Here is an 18,999-nt window from a genome sequence, read left to right on the forward strand (position 1 = left end):
ACCACTGTTTTAACTACACAGCTGAGTGAAGATGTGGAACAAGTATCTGAAAACCCAACAGATGAGAGAGAAGGAGAGATGGGAGTTGATGAAGATACCAGCTCTGCCATTTTACCAGGTGAGAACTGTTGACCTCAAGTCTATGAGTTTTAAGTACCTGGTAAGCTGTTTCTGTGCAAGATTTTTGTTTTGTTTTGTTTCAATAAATGGGCTGATGCAGGCTAGATTTGAACATTAAGGTATGCCAACCTGGAATGAATATCCCCTAAATGTTTTGCAGCTGTTCAAGACAGATTTTTAGTTAGTAGTGCAATTTTCTGCATGTTAATGACCTAATTTCCTTGGCTGACGTCTCCTGGCAATGAAGTTTGGAACACTTGTGTGGCCACGGACCTTTATATGTGGTTATGTGTTCAGTAGGAGCTACAAAAAGGCTAGTGTTTGCTGCGGTAAGGAGCAAACAGCAAACCCTGCCATTATAGCTGAAGGGCAGAGTGTGCCATGGCCTGAAAGGGCCTGACTCATTAAATTACACCACACAGAAAAGTCAGTTTAAAATACGCCTATTTATCTCCTTCCACGCTTTTAGTTTTGATGTTTATTTTGCATGTTCAGCTTTATATCGCTCACAATCAAAATATGAATATGTAACTTCAGTACATAATTTTTTTACTTACAAGTACTGCCAAAAGAAGTTGAGAATGCAAAGGGGTATGGAGTAAGCAGAGTTTGTGTAGCTCTGGATGTGTGAGACTAGTGCAAAGATCTTCAGAGAATAAGCTTTGAAGGCAAGAAGGAAGGATTTGGGTCTGTTTTTTCCTAGGTGTAATTGGAAAGAGCCTTCTTTTGTGAACCTTTACACAGTATGCACTGGGAATTACAAGCCAGAAATTAGAGGGTCAAAAATTCACAGTGGCTTTTGCCATGGTGGAGGTGCCGTGCAGTTAGCTATGTAAGAGCATTATTAGAATATTAAATCCCTCTGCTGATGAATATACTGAAGGTGGTCAGAATCAGATCAGACTGCAAGCGAGGAGAAATGGGTTGTTTTTTCCAGGAGGAAAGATGGAGCACTGACAGACCTTTTCTTGTGAACTTTGAACTTTGTTTCCAGATTGGCCTTCTTGAAAATAAATGCTGTTTCCTGCCTTGTCCTTAGGTGAATGCCAAGTTCAACATTTAAAAAAGGCACAGCTGTCCAAAGACTCTGCCTCGTGCTTGAGGAGGAAGCAGATGTCTCACTGATCATTAAAGACAGCAATAGTTGTTTTTTGTTTTTTTTTTAATCAAACTGAGTTTAAGGTTTACTTTCTTCTCAAGTGATTGATCTTTAAACAAACACTATGTAAATTCTGCTCCAAAATCTGTATTTCAGAGTTCTAATTCATGTTCTGTTTGGTTCCAGATAGTGAACTGGGTACCAGTGCCCCTTTCTTGCATTTCAGCAAGACCTGCCTAAAGAATGTGTTTTCAGTAATTCTCCTGTTCATTTATCTGCTACTTATGGCTGTAGCTGTGTTCCTTGTCTACCAAACCATCAGTGACTTCAGGGAGAAGCTCAAGCACCCTGTGATGTCTGTCTCTTACAAGGAAGTGTCCTTGTATGAAGCACCAGGTAAGACTGGTAGCTAATAAAGTGCAACATTTGATAGCCAGAAAGTGTTTGCACACTCTAGAATGGGCCCTCTTATGAAAGAAGGTAATTTCTCATGGAAATGCTTCCCAGACAGCATTAATGGGGCAGTGGAGCACATAGGATCTGTTCCCAGACCTCACTCCTGCACTGGACAGTGAGGTGCTGCTGACAGTAAAGAAGGGTTTTCCAAACAAACCATAAAACAATAATAATAACAACAAAAAACAACCAAGCAAGAAAGAAAAAAAAAAAACAACCAACAGACCCAGAAGTGGTGCCACTTCCTACTTCTGTTCTGCATCTTTTTTACCACTTGGAGGTGCATCAGAAGGCAATGACAATGTGATATGACTGCAGAGAACTGTGTTGGCATAAAAATGTGATGTGGCATGAAAAAACTGTATTGCAGTTTGCAGGAGGGGTTACTCCACAGAAGCATTTTTGGATTGTGAATTCTATGATCACTTTTTAAAAGTATCCAGTAACCATTTGTAAATAGAGCTGTGGTAGCAAATGTAGCTCAAACAGCATTGGAAGCCTTTTGTTAGTTTGCAGTGTAAAAATAACACGTCTGTTTGAAGTCTGTTCTGTTTGTTACCATATCTTAAACATCACAGTTCCAGTAATTGTAGTTGTAAGATGTTTCATGTCTTACTCTCACAGATTTTTGTAGAATTAATGTAGCCTTTTGCTAATCTGTTCATCAGTGTTGCTTTCGTTGCTCTGTTAAGGTAATGAGATGGCAAGTTGAATGCATGGGGCACTGAAGGAAGGAGTAAAACATTTTTAGACTGATGTGTTCTGACTATTCTGACATCTTGCATTTTGGTGGACAGGTCATCTCAGTTGTATAAGTTAATCACACAACTCATAAATCATAATTTTTTTTTTTGTAGTTGGTCTAGATTAGCTTCAGGCAAGTTTGTTTCCAGTACTGAATGTGGCATGACAAGATGTTTGGTTTGGGGCCTTGTAGTTTGCTGGTTTCTACAGCTGAGGTATTTGAGGTCTGAAGCTTCTGCTTGCTGTTGGGCTGGAGCCACAAATTTATGGTATATCCAAGTACATGAATTCACATGCAGGTGAAGTAGTAGCTTGCCTACCTAGCGATAAAAGTCGTAAGGGACTGATTGTCACAGCACTGTGTTTTATGAATAGAAGATGCTAGATGTTCTGAAGAGCATCTTTTCACTTTTATGAGATTAGCATAATCTTTCATATATAGTACGTACGCTTTTTCCAGTTAAAATATCATGTGTTAAATCATCACATCTGAGTACATAGATGCTGAAGCGCCTTGTGTCCGTCCCATTTAACTTCAGTGATCTCCTAGCTTACTTTGTACTTTCCTCTCATCTGGGGCTGGAAGGACTGATTCTTAGCTGCTTGCTAATGGGGATGAGGGAAGCTTAATAACTTCTGGGAGCTTTGATTTGTAGTAATTCAAAACAAACCTGGATTTTCTTCAGTGCATTGCAGGACTTCTGTCCTGATGAGTGCAGCTGACACCGCTGTCCTGCTCTTAAAAAAATACTCAAGCACATGATTTAATTTGATTGTGCTGCTGGATCTTGGCAGGACAGCTCAGTGTCCTGTGGGATTAAATCCCAGAGTGAAAATCTATGAATGTCAGCTCTCTTCAACGTTCTCTCTCCTAAAACAGGTATTGCCTTTTACCCAGGAAAGGCTCGGCTGCTTAGCTGCAAGCATCATTACTATGATCACATTCTGCCTCTGATAAATCCAGGTCAGCCGGGAGACATTGAGTGCACCACGCAGAGAATCAACTACACAGATCCTTTTACTAATCAAACTATGGTAATAACACAACAGAATAAAGCTTATTCAGTGGGCTGCGGGGGAGTTCTGCTTGTACGAGGGGTATTTGAGAGTTTTTATATTTCGTAATATTTTTTAGTTTTATATTTACGAAATGCTGCAAAATATCCTTGCTTCTAGGGTTGTGTTTTTTTCTATTAAGTTGTTGGTTTTTTTTTTCCTCCAAACCATCTCTTTATATTTTCAGAGATGTAAAATACCCCGATCAGTTTGTATGTATGTTATGGATGATCAGCTGTCACGTGGCTCTGTGTAACACTCAAACCTGAATGGAACAGAAGTCTTGCTTTGCAAGTGAAACTCACTTAATTCATCTCCTAAGTGCGAGCACACTCCTTGATATAGTAAATCTAATGTTGAAAGCAGTAGCAATTTCGTCATTTTTGTCACACTTGGCAAATTCTTAGACAACTGAGCATTTTATTGTATTGAAGCTCTGTGTGCCGATAAGATAGTACATTAAATGACAATTAAATTCCCCTTAAAAATGCAGGGAGTCTGGCTTCTGTACAGAAAAATGTTCAGAAAATGAAGTATGAAGTGGGGTCATTTGTGTCTAATCTGAAGTTATTGCAGATTGTTCCTAAGAAAACTAGACACGAACAAGGAGTTTAGTTACCTCTTTAGTCAGCTTTTTTTCATCCTCGTGTTTTTCCTTCTGTCTAGTCACCAGTTCTGTCTGGGAAGAAGCTCCCGGTATGTTTTAAAATAATGTGCCAAGTCTAAATATTTAATGTCTTTCATTTCTTCCTCTATTTTTTTCTTTTCCCCATGTTTTAATAAACTAAGTGCCTGTATTTTATGCTGTGGGGTAAGTTTGTTTGGAAGCTTGCAGTTCCCCAATTGAATGGAGAGGCATCGAGGCAGACCTGAACCGTGCAGCGCCGTGTTTAAATTGGCAGAGTCATTTTGCAAGTGATAACTTGCAGTCCAGTGTAATTCCTGCACATTAAGCAGTATTCTGCCTGCTAGCTAGCTTTTTTTTTTTTCTTCCCTTCCTCCTTAGCAGCTTGCTTGAGGGCTATGAAACTGTGCCTCTTTCCCAAAGACAAGCATAATGTTTTCTACATCGGACTCCAAAGGAAAATTGTTTTATGTCAAGAGCTGAAAGTTCCCAGACTGCAAAGTCCTAAACTGTCTTGATTGTCCTTGGGCAGAATGCAGGCTGCAGAGCCTTAGCTGATAATTCCACGTGAACCCAAGTGACAGTGATGGAAGTAGTGTAGATTGATGGAAGTGGTGCAGACTGATGGAACTAGTGCAGATCTCTTAGCAACGCTCTGAATTTTGATTTAGAGAATTCATTTTTCAACCAAAAGGTGGAATTCTCATTTGCTTGGCAGGCATTCTTTTTGGATGTCTTAACAGAATGTCTACTTATTAGAGGCCAGGAGAACCTCATTCTGTATTAGATTTCTGCAGAGTATCAGTGACAAATGGCAAATTCATGAACAGGAAATGAGGATTCCTCCTCTCCTACTCTCACTGTCTCTCTGTCTGCTTATAGAAGTATGCTTTGGTTGTTCAAGGCCCTCGTGACGTGAAGAAGAAGGAGCTGGTGTTTTTGCAGTTTCACTTAAATGGAACAGACCAAGATTTTAGTGCCATTGACTACCTTCTGTTTTCTTCTTTCCAAGAGTTCGTCAACAGGTATGTGGAGGGATGAGCCTGTGACTGCACTGAACTGTTATAGATGGGGATTTTAAAAATGCTTCGTGTTGATTTATGTCAGTGCCATTGAAGTGACTGATCAACCTTTTGATTGTTTTAATAGGAGTGGAATTAGTCCTTGCTTGAGCTTTCTTGAAAGCCCCAAGCTTTTTCCCACCTCGTGAGAAGCTTAATTTTAGCTTTTAATTTAAATTCAAGTTCTGTTTTTCTCTCTGTGATCCAGATGAAAAGCTAGTCAAGAGCCATTAGGCACAGCGATACCTAATAAGGAGACTTAATTTGTTAATGGTCAGATGTAGAGTGGTAAAGGGCCTATGAAGAGAGTAATAAGGTGATAGAGAGGAAGAAAAATAACCCATTATTGTATTGAAGGCACTTCTGGAGGCTTGGGCATGATCATACTGGTGTATTTTCAAAAGAGGAGCAAAGACTGAAAGCGTTCACTCCCATTGTCTCTGGGTGTCTGAAGACCAGTTATCTGAATTTGCTTTTTAGAAAGCATTTCTACTTCAACAAAGGAAACAGATATTAAGCTTAAGTTAGCAGGTACTTCATATAACTGCACAAAGATGCAAAGATACAAATGTTCCAGGTACTTTGGGCATTGGTATTTTGGGCACTGATGTTCTAGAGTGAGAAAATACCAACTGAGAGTAGCGATGCTGGAGCTACTACTGGTTCCTTCTGGGTTGAATTTTCTCAGTTTTGTGGCTTGTACTGCAGTCAGTGGCAGGAATGGTGGGACTGATTTCAGCAGAATGCATAGCTATTTCTGTACTTCAAGACATGAGTGAGTGTCTGAGACCATCCCCAGTGGATGAAGATCAGAAGGGGTGGTTGTGTGGTGTCTGGTTGCTGTATCTGTGCAGAACAAGCTAACTTACCAAGACACAAATTGGCCTGGAAGCTACCTTTCTGTCCTCATTGTATCAGTTTGCAGATAAGCCATTCTAAAGAGCTGTTTGTTTCCCAGTTAAAGCGTGTGTGTCCTGGTTGAGCTAACAGTATTCAAAGTATCTCTTCCTGCAAGCAAGTCTACATGCTGCTTTCTGAAACGTTTGTATCATATGTTGTGCAGAGGTGGGTTAGATGTGAAAAATGATGCTAAATGGTATTGCCAGGGTCCTAGCTTGAAGGCTATATTTGAGCCAGGGTGGATGAATCAGTAAGAAACATCTATAAGCTGCCTGAAGAAACTGGGGATTGCAACATCCTGCCTCCAGGTTTCCCAGATCAGACGGGTTAGATGGCAGAATTGATTCCTGAAGAGAAAGGGAAATGATGCTCTGTTCCTAAAGAAGCTGCCTTGTCTCTGCTGGGAGAGTGAAGACTGAGCCCGAGTTATGTTTGAAGCAAAGCAAAAAGGTAGGAAATGATGTTGTCTGTATAAAGGTGCATCTTTGTGCCTGTTCGTAGCACGTAATAGAAATGTAGGTTAAGAGTGGTTTTGAACTAACCCAGCTAATGGTAAAATTGGCAAAGGCACATAGGCCTTTAAATGTGCTGGTAAATGATCTGATTATCCAGTTGAAATAGAGAATCAGTTGTGTGCAAGATTTTTTGATACTGTCTCTCTTAGAGCATTCTCCAAAGCTTAGTACAGACTGTATGTCTTTGTTTCCTCAGTATTGTGTATTGCTCTCTTGGTATCCCAGGGCACAAACAGGACAGGTTCAGGACAGGCTGAAAACTGGTCTTTTCTCCTGACTATGAACTGCAAGTGAAACATCTTGCATTTGTGGGATCTGCTCCTTCTATTCAGCTTCTAGCAGGAGAGAAAATAGAAATGGCTTCTGGTTCCTCAGCTGATGCTAAATTTAGCTGATAGGAAGTCTGGACTGATATCCTTAGGAACTGTTGTGTATTGACAATGTAACTTTGTCCTTCCATACACTCTGTAAAGAAACTTCAAATACTGACCAGTATTTGGCTGTTGTTAATTACTTTTCCTGACCACATGTCTCGCTCATGGGTTACAAGAGCATGTTCTTAGCACTGTGTCCAGCACTGAATGTAAGGTGTTGTAGCGTTCCTGAAGATGCTGAGATGCATGCTGCAACTCTTCAGATATCATAATTACAGGTTGTTGGGTTTTTTTTAATTAGTTTTTAGTATGGCTGCAAACAGCTTAGGTTGGACTGGACAGTCAGACTGCTGTAAAATATACGTGTAGGATGTTTCATCATAAATCATAATCTGAACACTGTCCTCCTTAAAACTGATGAGAAGAGTCCAGCTGTATCTCCACCACAACTTCTCTGTAGGTTTATTATGTGCAGCTCATTTTTGCCTTATACAACAATAACCAGTGAAGGCTGCTGCAAGCATCAGCTGTAAGAATACTAAAAATGGCTTCTAGGCTCTTGTGCTTTAAGAATTTGTTGAGTGGTGAGGACTCAAGTAAGGTCCAGTTGTTTCTGTCAAGGGTTTTATTTTCTGCAGCTCTCATGTTAAAATTGGATCACCAGCCTGTACTAAACTGGCAGTGTGTGCTAGCTTTGTTTTGGCTTTCACAGAACACTGCTGAATTGTGTGCTATTGTCGGACTGTGAGTTGGAGGAATACTGCCAATGGATTTTCTTCTTTTGTGTTTTTCTTTCTTCTTTAAGATAGTGGCAGCTGCTGTGTGTACAACATTAGTTGGAGAAAATGAAATAATGAAACCCTTGCAATGTTACAAAGAATGTGTCGCTAAGTATGCAGGTTCCTTTCCTGAACTGTCATTAGTGTAATACATGGGTTTAAGAAGCAAATCCTCTGAACATACTGCTGTTGAAACTATTGTTATTTTAGCATGTAAAATAACTTATGTAAGATGATGAATACCAGTCAGAAGAGGGCAGAGATTATTTAAGGGTCTAAACAGAGCTTCGTGTTCGCTTCTCTGGATTGCTGTGTGCAGAGAAATAACTGGTAACGAAGAAGGGGCAAGGCTTTAATTCCACAACATGTGACCCCGTGTTACATCCCATGTATTGTTGGAGGGTTTCCAGTTCCCCAGCGGAGGGGAACTCAGGCATTATTTGCCCTCTGCTATTTACTTGTGCAGAGGTGCTGCGTCTCTGCTCTGTCCTCCCTCTTTATTTTGTTCCTGACTCTGTGGCACTGATGTGGATTATTGGTGCACGCAAGGAGATGCCTTTTCAGATCACTTTTCCACAGCTTCTCTTAAGATATCAATCTTTCTTTTTCAAGCCTACAATTACCATTGAAGGCAAAGTATACTGTTGCTGCCTGCTTACCATGTAAGTTGTGGCTGTAATGTTCAGCTCTAAGTCATAACTTCCTGCCTCAATTTTCCATGTTGGTTTGGAAAGCTCTTCTGGGATGCTGTTCTGAGTCATGCATTGGGCACATGACTGGCTGGCAGAGTGCTAATTATGTATGTTTCTCTGAGTAGCAAAATACCACGCTCTTCCTGGCTGTCTGTCCCCCACATGCTGCTGTACTCAAATACTGAGAGGGGAAGAAGTAGTTTGTCACTGGTTGGCATGGCAAGGAGCAGTCAGGCATTGGCTTTTCCTCTTGTGCTTTGACCACATCTTCACTATGGGATTGAAGAGCTGTACTGCAGCTTACGTTACAGAGAGATGAAGATATCCTAAATGGCTGAAGCACTCTGGTAATACCTTGCTGGTTAGCAGAGTATTGTTTTTTCTTTCTGGAAATGCTTCTCCTTTCTGAGTTTGAACTCTCCACCTGAAGCCGTGAGCTGAAAGCGGTGACTTTGCTAGGCTGTGCCATGCTACTATTATGTGCGTGCTATTCAGCCTGAGCAGTCAGTGTAGTACAGAGCAGCCGTCAGCATGTTAATCTTACCAGCCTGTGCATGTGCTGCCAAGAGGACAAGTCATCGTTCTTTATAGGAAAAAAAAAAGGAGCCCCAGTTCTGAAAACTGAGAGAAAAGTTGGAAAAAGTGTAAATCCACCCAGTGCTGGTACATGGCAAATCTTCCAGATCAGTCTTGATTTCTTTGCATCTTTCTCCTGGAAGACCAAAGTAGCTTCATCTTCTAGTAGACCTAGTCCTTTGCTGTATGAACAGAAGTATGCTCTTTCCCTTTACCTCAGAAGGTGGATTAACTCTGGGTCAAAAATGTTTTTCTTTTCCCTAGTCTCAAGGACCAGCATACCCTGGCATAGCTCTAAACCTTAAATCTATCTTCAGTAAGAATTTGCAGTCTGTTCTAATGTTCTGCGACTCATCACAGTGGTTTACCTGTTCATTTCAGATGAAACCTTGTGGAAAAGCAGCTGTAGAGAGAGACAGGCTTATTTCATAGAGAGGACATGAAAGTGGCTAAAATCACTGTACCAAGAAGCTCCAAGTAAATGGAATGGTTAATTCAGTGTGTCCTGTGCATTTAATAGAGACAGGGCGTGTCTGGTTTCTACCCTAGAGCTACCTCACTACTACTTGCAGGGTGAGGGATGTTGGAAGACTTAAGATGGCAGAAAGTCACAGTATATCTTATAAAAAGATATAAACCAATCCTGTTACTCCAGGGCTGCAAATATCTGTGGTTGTGTATTGGGAAAACAGCTGTATTGCAGATAGGAGCCCTTATGTTGTTCCTAAATTAATAGGACTACACTAAATGTGAATTTCAAGGCATGTTGTCTCCATTGCAACCAGTTTATTTGCTCCTCAGAAACGGTGTGAAGCCTTGGCCTGAGGCTATTCCTTCCATCACTTGCTTCTTAGCATTGTGATGAGTTGTGAGCTGGGGTCCTGGCTCTCTTCCTCTCTCTTCCAGTGGTGACACACGAGCAGAACAAAGCTCCCCCGTAAAGCAGCACAGCCTGCAGGGGGAGCAAGGCAGCAGGTAAGTCTTCTGCCATTAAGAACACGACTGTAAATGCTAATGTTAATCAAAAATTTCCTGCTAACAGTGTATTAAATATGCTGAATTATAGCAGTTGATATTTCAAAGAAGTTTTAAACACGTTGGAGAGTTTGTGGGCCTGATGTTCTGCTGCTGCAGTGTCCAAGCACTGCTCTGAGTTTGGTCAGCAAAGTAATGTTCTTTCTCCTTTAGTCCAGAAAAAGCAGAATTCATGAAGGACTGTGAAAGTTCATACTCCAGCTGGAAGTTTTCTGGAGGCTTTCGAACTTGGGTCAAGATGTCCTTGGTGAAAACAAAGGAAGAGGATGGTAGAGAGACTGTGGAATTCAAACAAGAGGTAAGCAAGCAAAGAAAAAAATCCATGAAGATGTTAGGGCATTATGGGATTTAAAAACCGGTTGCTCTCAAAGAGTAGGGTGCTTCTAGTCGTAATTGGCCAACAGAGCAGCTCTTGGAGCAGATAGCAATCTGAGTTGGAGGAAGGGGTGGGTGCGTTGGTTGGTTGTTTTGAGTGAAATGCCAAGAGACTGGCTTTTGTTTAATGGTATCTGTTCTACCCCTTGCTGCTGAGCAGTTAGTCATCTGAACTGTCTTTACAGTTAGAGTTCTTTCAGTGTGGAGAAATTCTGTAAAACTGTAGATGTTGTGATGTGCTCTGCTGTTGGTATGGAGACACGTCTCAGGAAGAGCATCTCCTAACAGAGAGGTGAGAAGTTCAAGGCCTTGGTCGTTGTCATAAGTGACACCTGTATCCAGTGTGTGGATCTGAAGAGATAGAGCTACCTTAGTTTGAGGTAGAGATTTCCAAAGGAATTACCTAGATAATAATAATGGAAAGAGGTACTGTTTAGGTTACTACAAGGGCTGATGTTAAAATGAAGATATAAACGTAAACTGAGTATTGATTGTAGCACTCTCATATCTGCTTTTTGTTTGGGATTGGGATTTTTATCTGTTAATTACCCCTAGAAATACAGAGTAACTCAACTTCTTGAAGTATCTCAAGGTAGAAAATACGCAGTTGGAAGACGCAAACGTAGCTAGAAATGAAATAAGTCTGACTGTTCATACTGACAGACAGGAGTGCGTTCTGAGTCTGTTCCCTTGTGCCTATTGATGGGAGAGGCCTTAAGGGACAAGCTGCGACTGTGGGCTGGTAACCTTCAGCTCTGCTGCAGGAGAGTAGGAGAATCCCGAAGTCCTGCAGTGTGGGCCTTAGTCTGGAGGAAAGGATGTCCCAGCTGCTGTCGTATAAGCACTGACAACAGTTGTCTGCCCTTTGTCATCTGGAGCTCTGTTTCACTTGCCAGTTGTGGTATTTATGTAGTGTTGGATTATTATTTTTTTTAATACTTTGCTGTGTGTCCACATCTAAAGCATCTCAAAGTAGAAAAGACTGACCCAGAATCAAAGGTGAGCTGTTTGTTACCACGAGCATCCATTTAGTCTGGCAGTTATGGACTTCCCAATCATCTGTGTGGGCTGTTTGGTTTATTTAAAAAAAAAAAAAAGGAAGTAGGAATTGGTACAAATATGAATTTCATGTTTCAGTTACCTATTAATAATACAGCAGAGGTTGAATTAGTTCAGACTAATTGCACTTGCTGTTTGACAGTACAGTTTCTGCTCAAATGGAATAAGGAAGTTCATTGGCCTGTCAAATCTAAAACAGGGAGGCAGCACACCAGAAAGCTGGATACAAATACTGGGTCAAATAGCATAGCCAGTCAGTCTGCTGAGTAATGCAGTAGTCATTACTTGGTCTTTTCTGCCTTTCCCATTGCTTTTAGTCAGCTTTGTGACCTGGTTTCCTATTGTGCAGTTTTCCTGAATGAGTGTAGCTGGAGTTTTGTATGCTGCAATAAGTAAATGAGCTACAGAAGCATTGGGTGAATGTGGAGCAAAGAGGTTTGACTAGAAAACATAAGGCTGTTAAGATCCCAAGTGCTTGGAACGGGTGCATAGAGTGCTCTGCTTCCTGCTTCTGTGTGCTCACACCATAACATTGGGGGTGCCTCCCTGGGAGGAGGAGACTGATAGAAAGCTGAAGGTATTTATAAGGAAACTAAGCCATGGTGGAGAGGTAGGAGGTCGTTTCCCATACAGTGTCTGCTGAATCCATTCTCATATCTGTAGCTCTCGGAATGAAGTAACTGTACTGATTCATTACCTCAAGTACAGAATTAAACTTCTCTGCACTTTGAAGGGGGAAAAACTTTATTTTGACAAAGGTGATGGATAAGGGCATTTCCAAAGCAGTAAGTGAGGCGTGCAGTGGGCTGTAACTGGACACTGCTGGAACAGAGTGCTTTCAGTAAGCTGCTTGTGCGGCCATGCTCCAGGTGAAGGCCCTCATCTGCTGTCTCTCACTCCTTCCTGAATGTTACCGCACCTCCTCCTGCAGACAGGAATAAATGAATAAAGCAGTCAGGCCCTGCTTCTGTTTTGCCACTTTGATTTTTAAAATGGACCTGTAAGCACAAGGGGACAAAAGTGATTACTGACACCAAGGGTGAATGGAGTGAGACTTCCCGTGCTGGTATATATGGCTAAGAGCTGTGCTGCTACTGCAGTGTGTGCTGTGGTTGTACCTTTGTTGTGCTGGTGTCAGCAAGCACTGGGGCATCAAGTAGGAACAATGAAGCACTGCTATATGTAACAGAAGCCTTGGCTGCCAGTCTGAAATGGTACAGTGTTTTATTAGGTGAGAAATAGGAAGTGAATGTGATCGTGAAACAGATGGAGGAAACTGGTGTTCTGTATTCTGAAAGCCTGACGTTCCAGGTGGAGGAAGGCTGAATGCTCTTTTCACCTTATAAGCCTTTTCTGATGCACTGAAGGCTGGATTGTACAACTGAAGAAAGTAATCTGCACCTTCTTCACCTTTTTCTTTTCTCCCTCTCCAGACTAGTGTGGTTAACTACATTGACCGGAGGACTAAGCTGAGAAGTGACCAGCTGTTCTTTGTGGTATTTGAATGGAAAGATCCTTTTATACAGACTGTTCAAGATGTAAGTAAACAGCCTTGCATCTTATTTTCTTGCCATACACGCTCATGGTGTGTGTTTGTGTGCATGTGTGCCTCAGAGCTTCTGCAGGAACTGAAGTAACAGGAAGAGTGAAGTTAGTTTTGAAATCTCACTCTGTGGGGTTTGGTTGTTATTTTTATACATTCAGTAATAAACAGCCAGTGGGGCTCAAGACCATCCGCTGTCTTTCCCTGACTCAGTGACGCAGCATTATCTTTGCAGCTAGAGGTGTCTGTATGATGGGCCACGTGTTCCCACCTCCTTCCAGCTAATTTAACAGTATTTAAAAAGTTAAACAACCCTGAAAGTCAGAAGGAATTTAGCAGCCAGTACAGGCAGCTCCTGGCACGTGTGCTTCCTTTCTCACAAAAGGAATGGGACGAAACCCAGAACGAGGCACAGGTGTGGCACGGGGCCTCAGCCCTTCTTTGCAGTGTGAAGGCGTGTGCTGCCAAACTCTTCTGATAGATGAATGGAAATGCACAGGTAGAATATATACCGAGTCAGATGAGGAGAATAATATTTTCAATCTCTTTCAGATAATCACAGCAAATCCTTGGAACACGATTGCTCTTCTCTGCGGTATCTTTCTGGCTCTGTTTAAGGCTGCAGACTTTGCTAAGTTAAGTGTTAAGTGGATGATCAAAATCCGAAAGAGACATCTGAAGAGAAGAAGTCAAGTAATGAACCATATAAGCTGAGACTAAAACTACCCTGTTACTATCTGCACCAGAAGGGACAGAGCACAACTGGAATAAGCTTCCATTGGCAATACAGCAAACAGGTATGTTTTCTTCAGGAAAAACACAGCTGCTGGAGAAACAGCCTCATGAACTGACATCTGAACTCCTGAGAAGAGTTTAACTCTAGGAATGCTAGGACAGCTCTAACAAACTCATGCTTTTCTATTCCAGATTTAACAAGTTTACCTCGGTATGTGGGGGGAGTGAGGAGATTTCACTAATGTAGCAGTTAGATTCTTTAAAAACAAACAAACAAAAAAAAAAAGAACTGTTTTGAATGCTTCTCACAACGGGGGTGTGAAAGTGCTGCCTGAGCTCTGAACCTGCATCTGCTACCAGAATGCAGTTACTTCTTTGACCATACTTAGTGGAAGGTAAAACGGAAACATCAAAACAGTCCAGCCTCCCCTCTCCAAAGAATGTTAAAACAAAATACACTGGAATTCTACTACATCATTTTTCATTTAAAGTGTATTGACTTGAATATTAAAAAAAAAAAATAAAAAAATTGGAGTGAGCTGTCATATCCTTCTCTGAAACTGCCTGCTCTCAGATGCAGCTGGAGTTTTACAGGAGGTAATCCAGACAGGAGTATTAATGCAAGATGTTGAAGTTTAATAAGTAGACTTTTATGTATGTATTTCTGATCAATCTAACTCAAGCACCTCGATAGTTTCAGAGATAGACTTAGGCTGCTGCTCCTCTCTATTTCTTGCAGTCTTTGCTAAGGTTTTAGAGAAGCCTTTCATCAGCCTGGCACTTAAATGTGATTCTCTGTTATAAAGAGAATGTGCACTAACGAGCTGTGCTGGGGTGGTGGAGTCCTTTTCTTCCTTATAAGTCCCTTACTGGTCAGCTGCCTAACAACTCGGAGCTGTGCAGTCTACAAGGCAGCTGTGCACCCCTCACCGCTATGTGTGTGTGCTCTGGAAGGTTTGTTGCAAAGAAGGAAGCCACATCATATTTTGCTTCTTCCATCCTCTACTACTGCCTTGTTAATGAAGTGGTAAGTGTACTCCCACTTTTTTTTTTTTTCCTTCTAAAGAAGTGTTGTGGGACAAAATGTACTAACTTTCAGGTGATTGCCAGAGCAAAATCAAGGCACTTAGGTTTAGAAGCCGCATTCTAAGTGCTTTGATGTTGCCAAGAGTGCTACAGGTTAAGGGTTGTTGGTAAGAGCTGCTCTAACCCTCTGTCTTTATGAGCACAAAGATGTGATTACAGCACTAAATACAAACATAAAGACTTTATTGAATGCTGCTCAATTCCCCAAAGATCTTTCATTACAAAAGTTTTCCACACAACTGCAATTTAGGAGATTGGAATGGTACTCTGATAAAAGATGTGAAAAATACTTGATCAGGCGACAGACAAGACTTCCATAGTCAACTTTCCACTTTCAAGAAGTGGACTGCATTTTCTTTGAATAAAACAAGGAACTAGTTACTGACAGCCTTTCCTCCTTACTAAAAGGAGGAATATACCCCTTTTGGTATTGCTCTTCCATCCCCAAGGTGCTAAAAGTAATGTAGAAGTGGCCACAATGGACGGGCAGTCTCCAGGAGAACTGCGCTATTCCGCAGCCCTCCGTGAGCTGAGCAGGAGCATCATTGATGGGCTCCCTAAGCAAAGCTCTATCCTCAGCTGCAGCAGGAGGAAATGTTAAGTATGCCCAGGACCAAGAGGCAGTGAGAAGAGCGTAGAGGTACTCACTGCATGTGACCAAGCATGGGGCCATCCTGCCCTGTTCAAGCTGACCTTCTCTCCCTGTAAGTCTCACACTGAGTGACCTTACACAAAAATCTAAATGTGAATTCAGCCAGGAATTCAAGACCAGCACCATCTGAGAGCTCCTTCCAGTGCTGTGAGGGACACACACTGCGTGTCTCATGCTACTGGTAACGGACCTTGGTTTTATTTGAGAAAATACAGCACCGCTAGAAGCCTTCTCTATCATCTTCACCAAGGTATGCAGCGATGTGAAAAGCACATATAAAACAAGGAAAAAATGTACATAGCAAACTATACCACCTATGTGCAACACAATCAAAAATTCAAGTCATAATTCTCACCACTCCCATAATTATTTCACTCATTAAGGATGATAATTCAGTTCTATGAAACGCTGGAAGTGACAGGATATCGATAATTAGACAAATTTACAATATGCTGTGGTACTGACATCACTTAAATGCTGTATTTAAATTCAAATCTTTTCATTTACATTTAGCCAGAGAAAAGTTGGCTGTTCCTACTGTACTGATGAGGTTTATTTTGCAAATTTTTACGTATTTCAAAAGGGTACAAAAAAGTATGTTTGTCGAGTGGAGGTTGTCATTTCTTTTATTTGGCACTTGTATCATGTGCATTGAGCACGTTGTGAGTGCTGTTCTGCTTCTCTGCCATAGCCTTCTTCAGCTTTAGCTCCTCTAGCTTTCTCCACAGCTCTTCACGTTCCAATTCTTTCTTTTTCTCTCTGTGGAAAAGAGTGAAGTGTCAATTTCAGATGCGTCTTTAAAAGCGCAGTGTGGTGATGCGGGTACCTAAACAACTGTGGTCTACACCTAGTAACCTGCAGCTTAAGTTAAGGTTTTTGCTCCAAAGCTATATTCAGAGGCATTCCATTTCCTCTATTAAAAAATAAGCATACAAGTTAGTGAAGATTAGCAGTAAAACAGTAACTGTGCTCTGACAGGAGTTTGTCAGATGAGTGCTGTAGTGCGGTTTTGCAGAGATGACTGCAGTTTGGAAAAAAGAAAGATACTGAGCACTTTGGGCCAGTGGAAGCGCAGCTGCTGGAAGGAGCCTGAGCATGCACATCCAGCTAGCACAGCTCCAGCACCACTGGTGGGTGGTTGGTGGGATAACAGAGGCGTTTGAGCAGTGAAGTATTTTCCAGCCAAGCTTCTTTCTCCAGCCAACAGCCCCTGAAGCAGAGCCAGCACCAGGTGGCCCCCGCAGCACCTGAGCCCACTTCTCCCCCCCACCAGGTGCCTCCTGCTGCAGTGCCACCCACAGCAGCAGTATCCACTGTGTGCTTCTACAGAACCCTGCAGCCACAGCCAGATTTCAGCTGGTGCATTCTAGGTACACGGACTCATCATCACCATCCATTTGGACAAACAAACAAAAAAACCCATTACCTTTGCCTTTCTGCTTTATATGAGCTGGTAAGCTCGTCAAAAAGCTTGCCATTCATTTCCATCAGTGTTTTCAGCACGTTATATACCAGTGCCACGATGGTTCTAGAATGGAAGGAGCACAACCATTAGAACTTCAATAAGCAACTGTTTGGCTTCCTTTCTGGACCCTAAACTTTGTATTTAAGGTGCTACTGTAAGTTTTTTTTTTTTTTTTTTTTAACTTTTAAGGTACTACTGTACCTTGAAAGAAAATCTTGTACTGTAGTTCCCTCCATAAACAAATAAATGAGTATTTAACTTTAAACTCCCAACTCCAGTCATCACATAAGATACAACCGTTGGTACTGTGATGGTACCACAGTACCATTCAGCCATTCAGTTACATCAGCATTTAATAAACTGAATTCTAGCATGGATTTTTAAGTATTTGAGCAATGAAATAGGAGAGTCCCAAAGGATAAAACTTCTGGTGATAGGCACAAATTTGGCAGTTAATTCAAGAAATGGAATAGCTCAAGCAGTACTGCTGTGTCTTTTGTAAACTGCAAATCTTGACAGCCACAGATCATTTTCCTTTTTGACTCTATTTGTGAAGATACTCTCATGTCATTAAGTTATGTTAATAATGTTTATCTCCTTCCAGCCCATTCTGAATTATTACACACACCTGCAGAAATTGCAGTAAACATGAACAAGGTGCCTATCTTTCAGCTTATCACTAATCAAAAAAGGTAAGCTGTAAGGTAAGCTGTCTCCCCCTTGTTCCCCTCACCAGTGGAGACCTTCACACAGCAGTAAGGTGTGTAAGGCCGTAGAGCAGGGGTGCCGTGCTCTCACCAGCTTGAAAAATGAGGAAAAGAAAAATTTAAGGAAGTAACCAAAGGACCACGTTTGCCTTTTCAGTACACTCCATTCACTGGGGCACCTTTGAGATCTCTCTCCTGCTGACCGGAGGCCTCACACTCACCCAAAATGCAGAGTGGCCTTGGCCTGCCCACGCACTGAACGCTGGCTGTCTCATGGTTTGAAGACAAAAGCCTACTTAGGTTATTGGTTTTCTGAGAGGAAAAGCCTGATCCTAAGTGAATAATTAAGACCACACTAGACAGGTAGATGGATGTAAATAAGCTTCTTTGTCTTTCAAATCAGATTAAAACCATAGGGCTGTACTTGCTTCCTGAACTTCCTGCTCTTCAAAGTATACAATTAACTTGTGTCTTTTGTGCCCTTCCTAAAGTAAAGAGCACCTTCTGACTGCAGCTAGAGGAAGAGGGACACCATTCGGATTTGTTGAGGCCCGCAGGCACTACTAAGGCTCCAAGAATCAGGTCTCCTGTAGTTACACGCAGGCTCAGCTGGTAGGTTTGCACTGACACACACCACCTGGAGACATTCAGAGTAACTTCAGTCTCTACAGGTTCTTAACAGGTGTCTGATCTGCTTAGACTGCAGAAGGCTCCTGCCTACCTGGGTTTCTGCCTGTAAAAAGCTTTCTATGTTCTACAGATCGACTCAATTTAGGGTGCTGAGCACAGCCAAAAACTTTGAAATATTAAAAAAAAATGCCGTGTCATTACTTTGTCTTGCCAATGTAGAAAAAAACAACTAAGGAAATTCAATAACCAACACCTAAGATCAAATGTCACTAGAACATCACAACTGCCATCCAGTTCCCTCATTTCTTGAGTAAATTCCAGTTCTCCATCATCTCAACGCAGAACAATGAAAGCATGATATTGCTGAAAATGATGTCCATTTTAGCAGATTTCATCTAAGTTAAAATGAAGACATATTTACAAGGTTATGATCTCAACTGGAAATAGCAGGCTTAATGCAATGCACTTTGGTACTGCAGATAGTTAAACATTACTTACGGGTTCCAGTGTTCTTTGGAGATCTTGTATAAACTACCAAACATAATTGGTAGAATTTTATCAATGTTCTCCTCAATCAGACTAAGAATATATTCATTATTCCAAAAGTACAAAGCTCTTTCTGCAACCTGAAATGCAAAGGTTAGGAGTCAACAACCAGAAAACAAATTACTGTGGGTGATTTTTGATGGGTTTTTGTTTTGTGGGTTTTTTTTTT

At 41.5% G+C, this 18,999-nt stretch overlaps 2 protein-coding genes across 2 annotated transcripts in view; one reads left to right on the forward strand and one right to left on the reverse strand.

Annotated features, from left to right (window-relative positions):
- On the forward strand, positions 1–14,900 carry PACC1 (proton activated chloride channel 1; the record flags this gene model as incomplete). Its single annotated transcript, XM_031552168.1, has 7 exons — positions 1–118; positions 1,406–1,615; positions 3,300–3,454; positions 4,983–5,125; positions 10,186–10,330; positions 12,900–13,004; positions 13,562–14,900. Coding segments are annotated over 7 exons (1,038 nt in total), but the record flags the coding sequence as incomplete, so codon positions are not given.
- A 96-nt stretch (positions 14,901–14,996) lies between these two features.
- Positions 14,997–18,999, reverse strand: part of PPP2R5A (protein phosphatase 2 regulatory subunit B'alpha) — a 39,905-nt gene continuing 35,902 nt past the window's right edge. Inside the window, exons 10-12 of the mRNA XM_031552169.1 lie at positions 18,783–18,932; positions 16,909–17,010; positions 14,997–16,241 (exon numbers count right to left, since the gene is read on the reverse strand). Of these exons, the coding sequence (XP_031408029.1) occupies positions 16,109–16,241; positions 16,909–17,010; positions 18,783–18,932 (385 nt within the window). The 3' untranslated portion in view covers positions 14,997–16,108. The remainder of the gene's footprint in view (positions 16,242–16,908; positions 17,011–18,782; positions 18,933–18,999) is intronic.

Source organism: Meleagris gallopavo, chromosome 2 (genome assembly GCF_000146605.3).
Source record: "Meleagris gallopavo isolate NT-WF06-2002-E0010 breed Aviagen turkey brand Nicholas breeding stock chromosome 2, Turkey_5.1, whole genome shotgun sequence".
In the NCBI taxonomy this organism is placed as follows: Eukaryota; Metazoa; Chordata; class Aves; order Galliformes; family Phasianidae; genus Meleagris; species Meleagris gallopavo.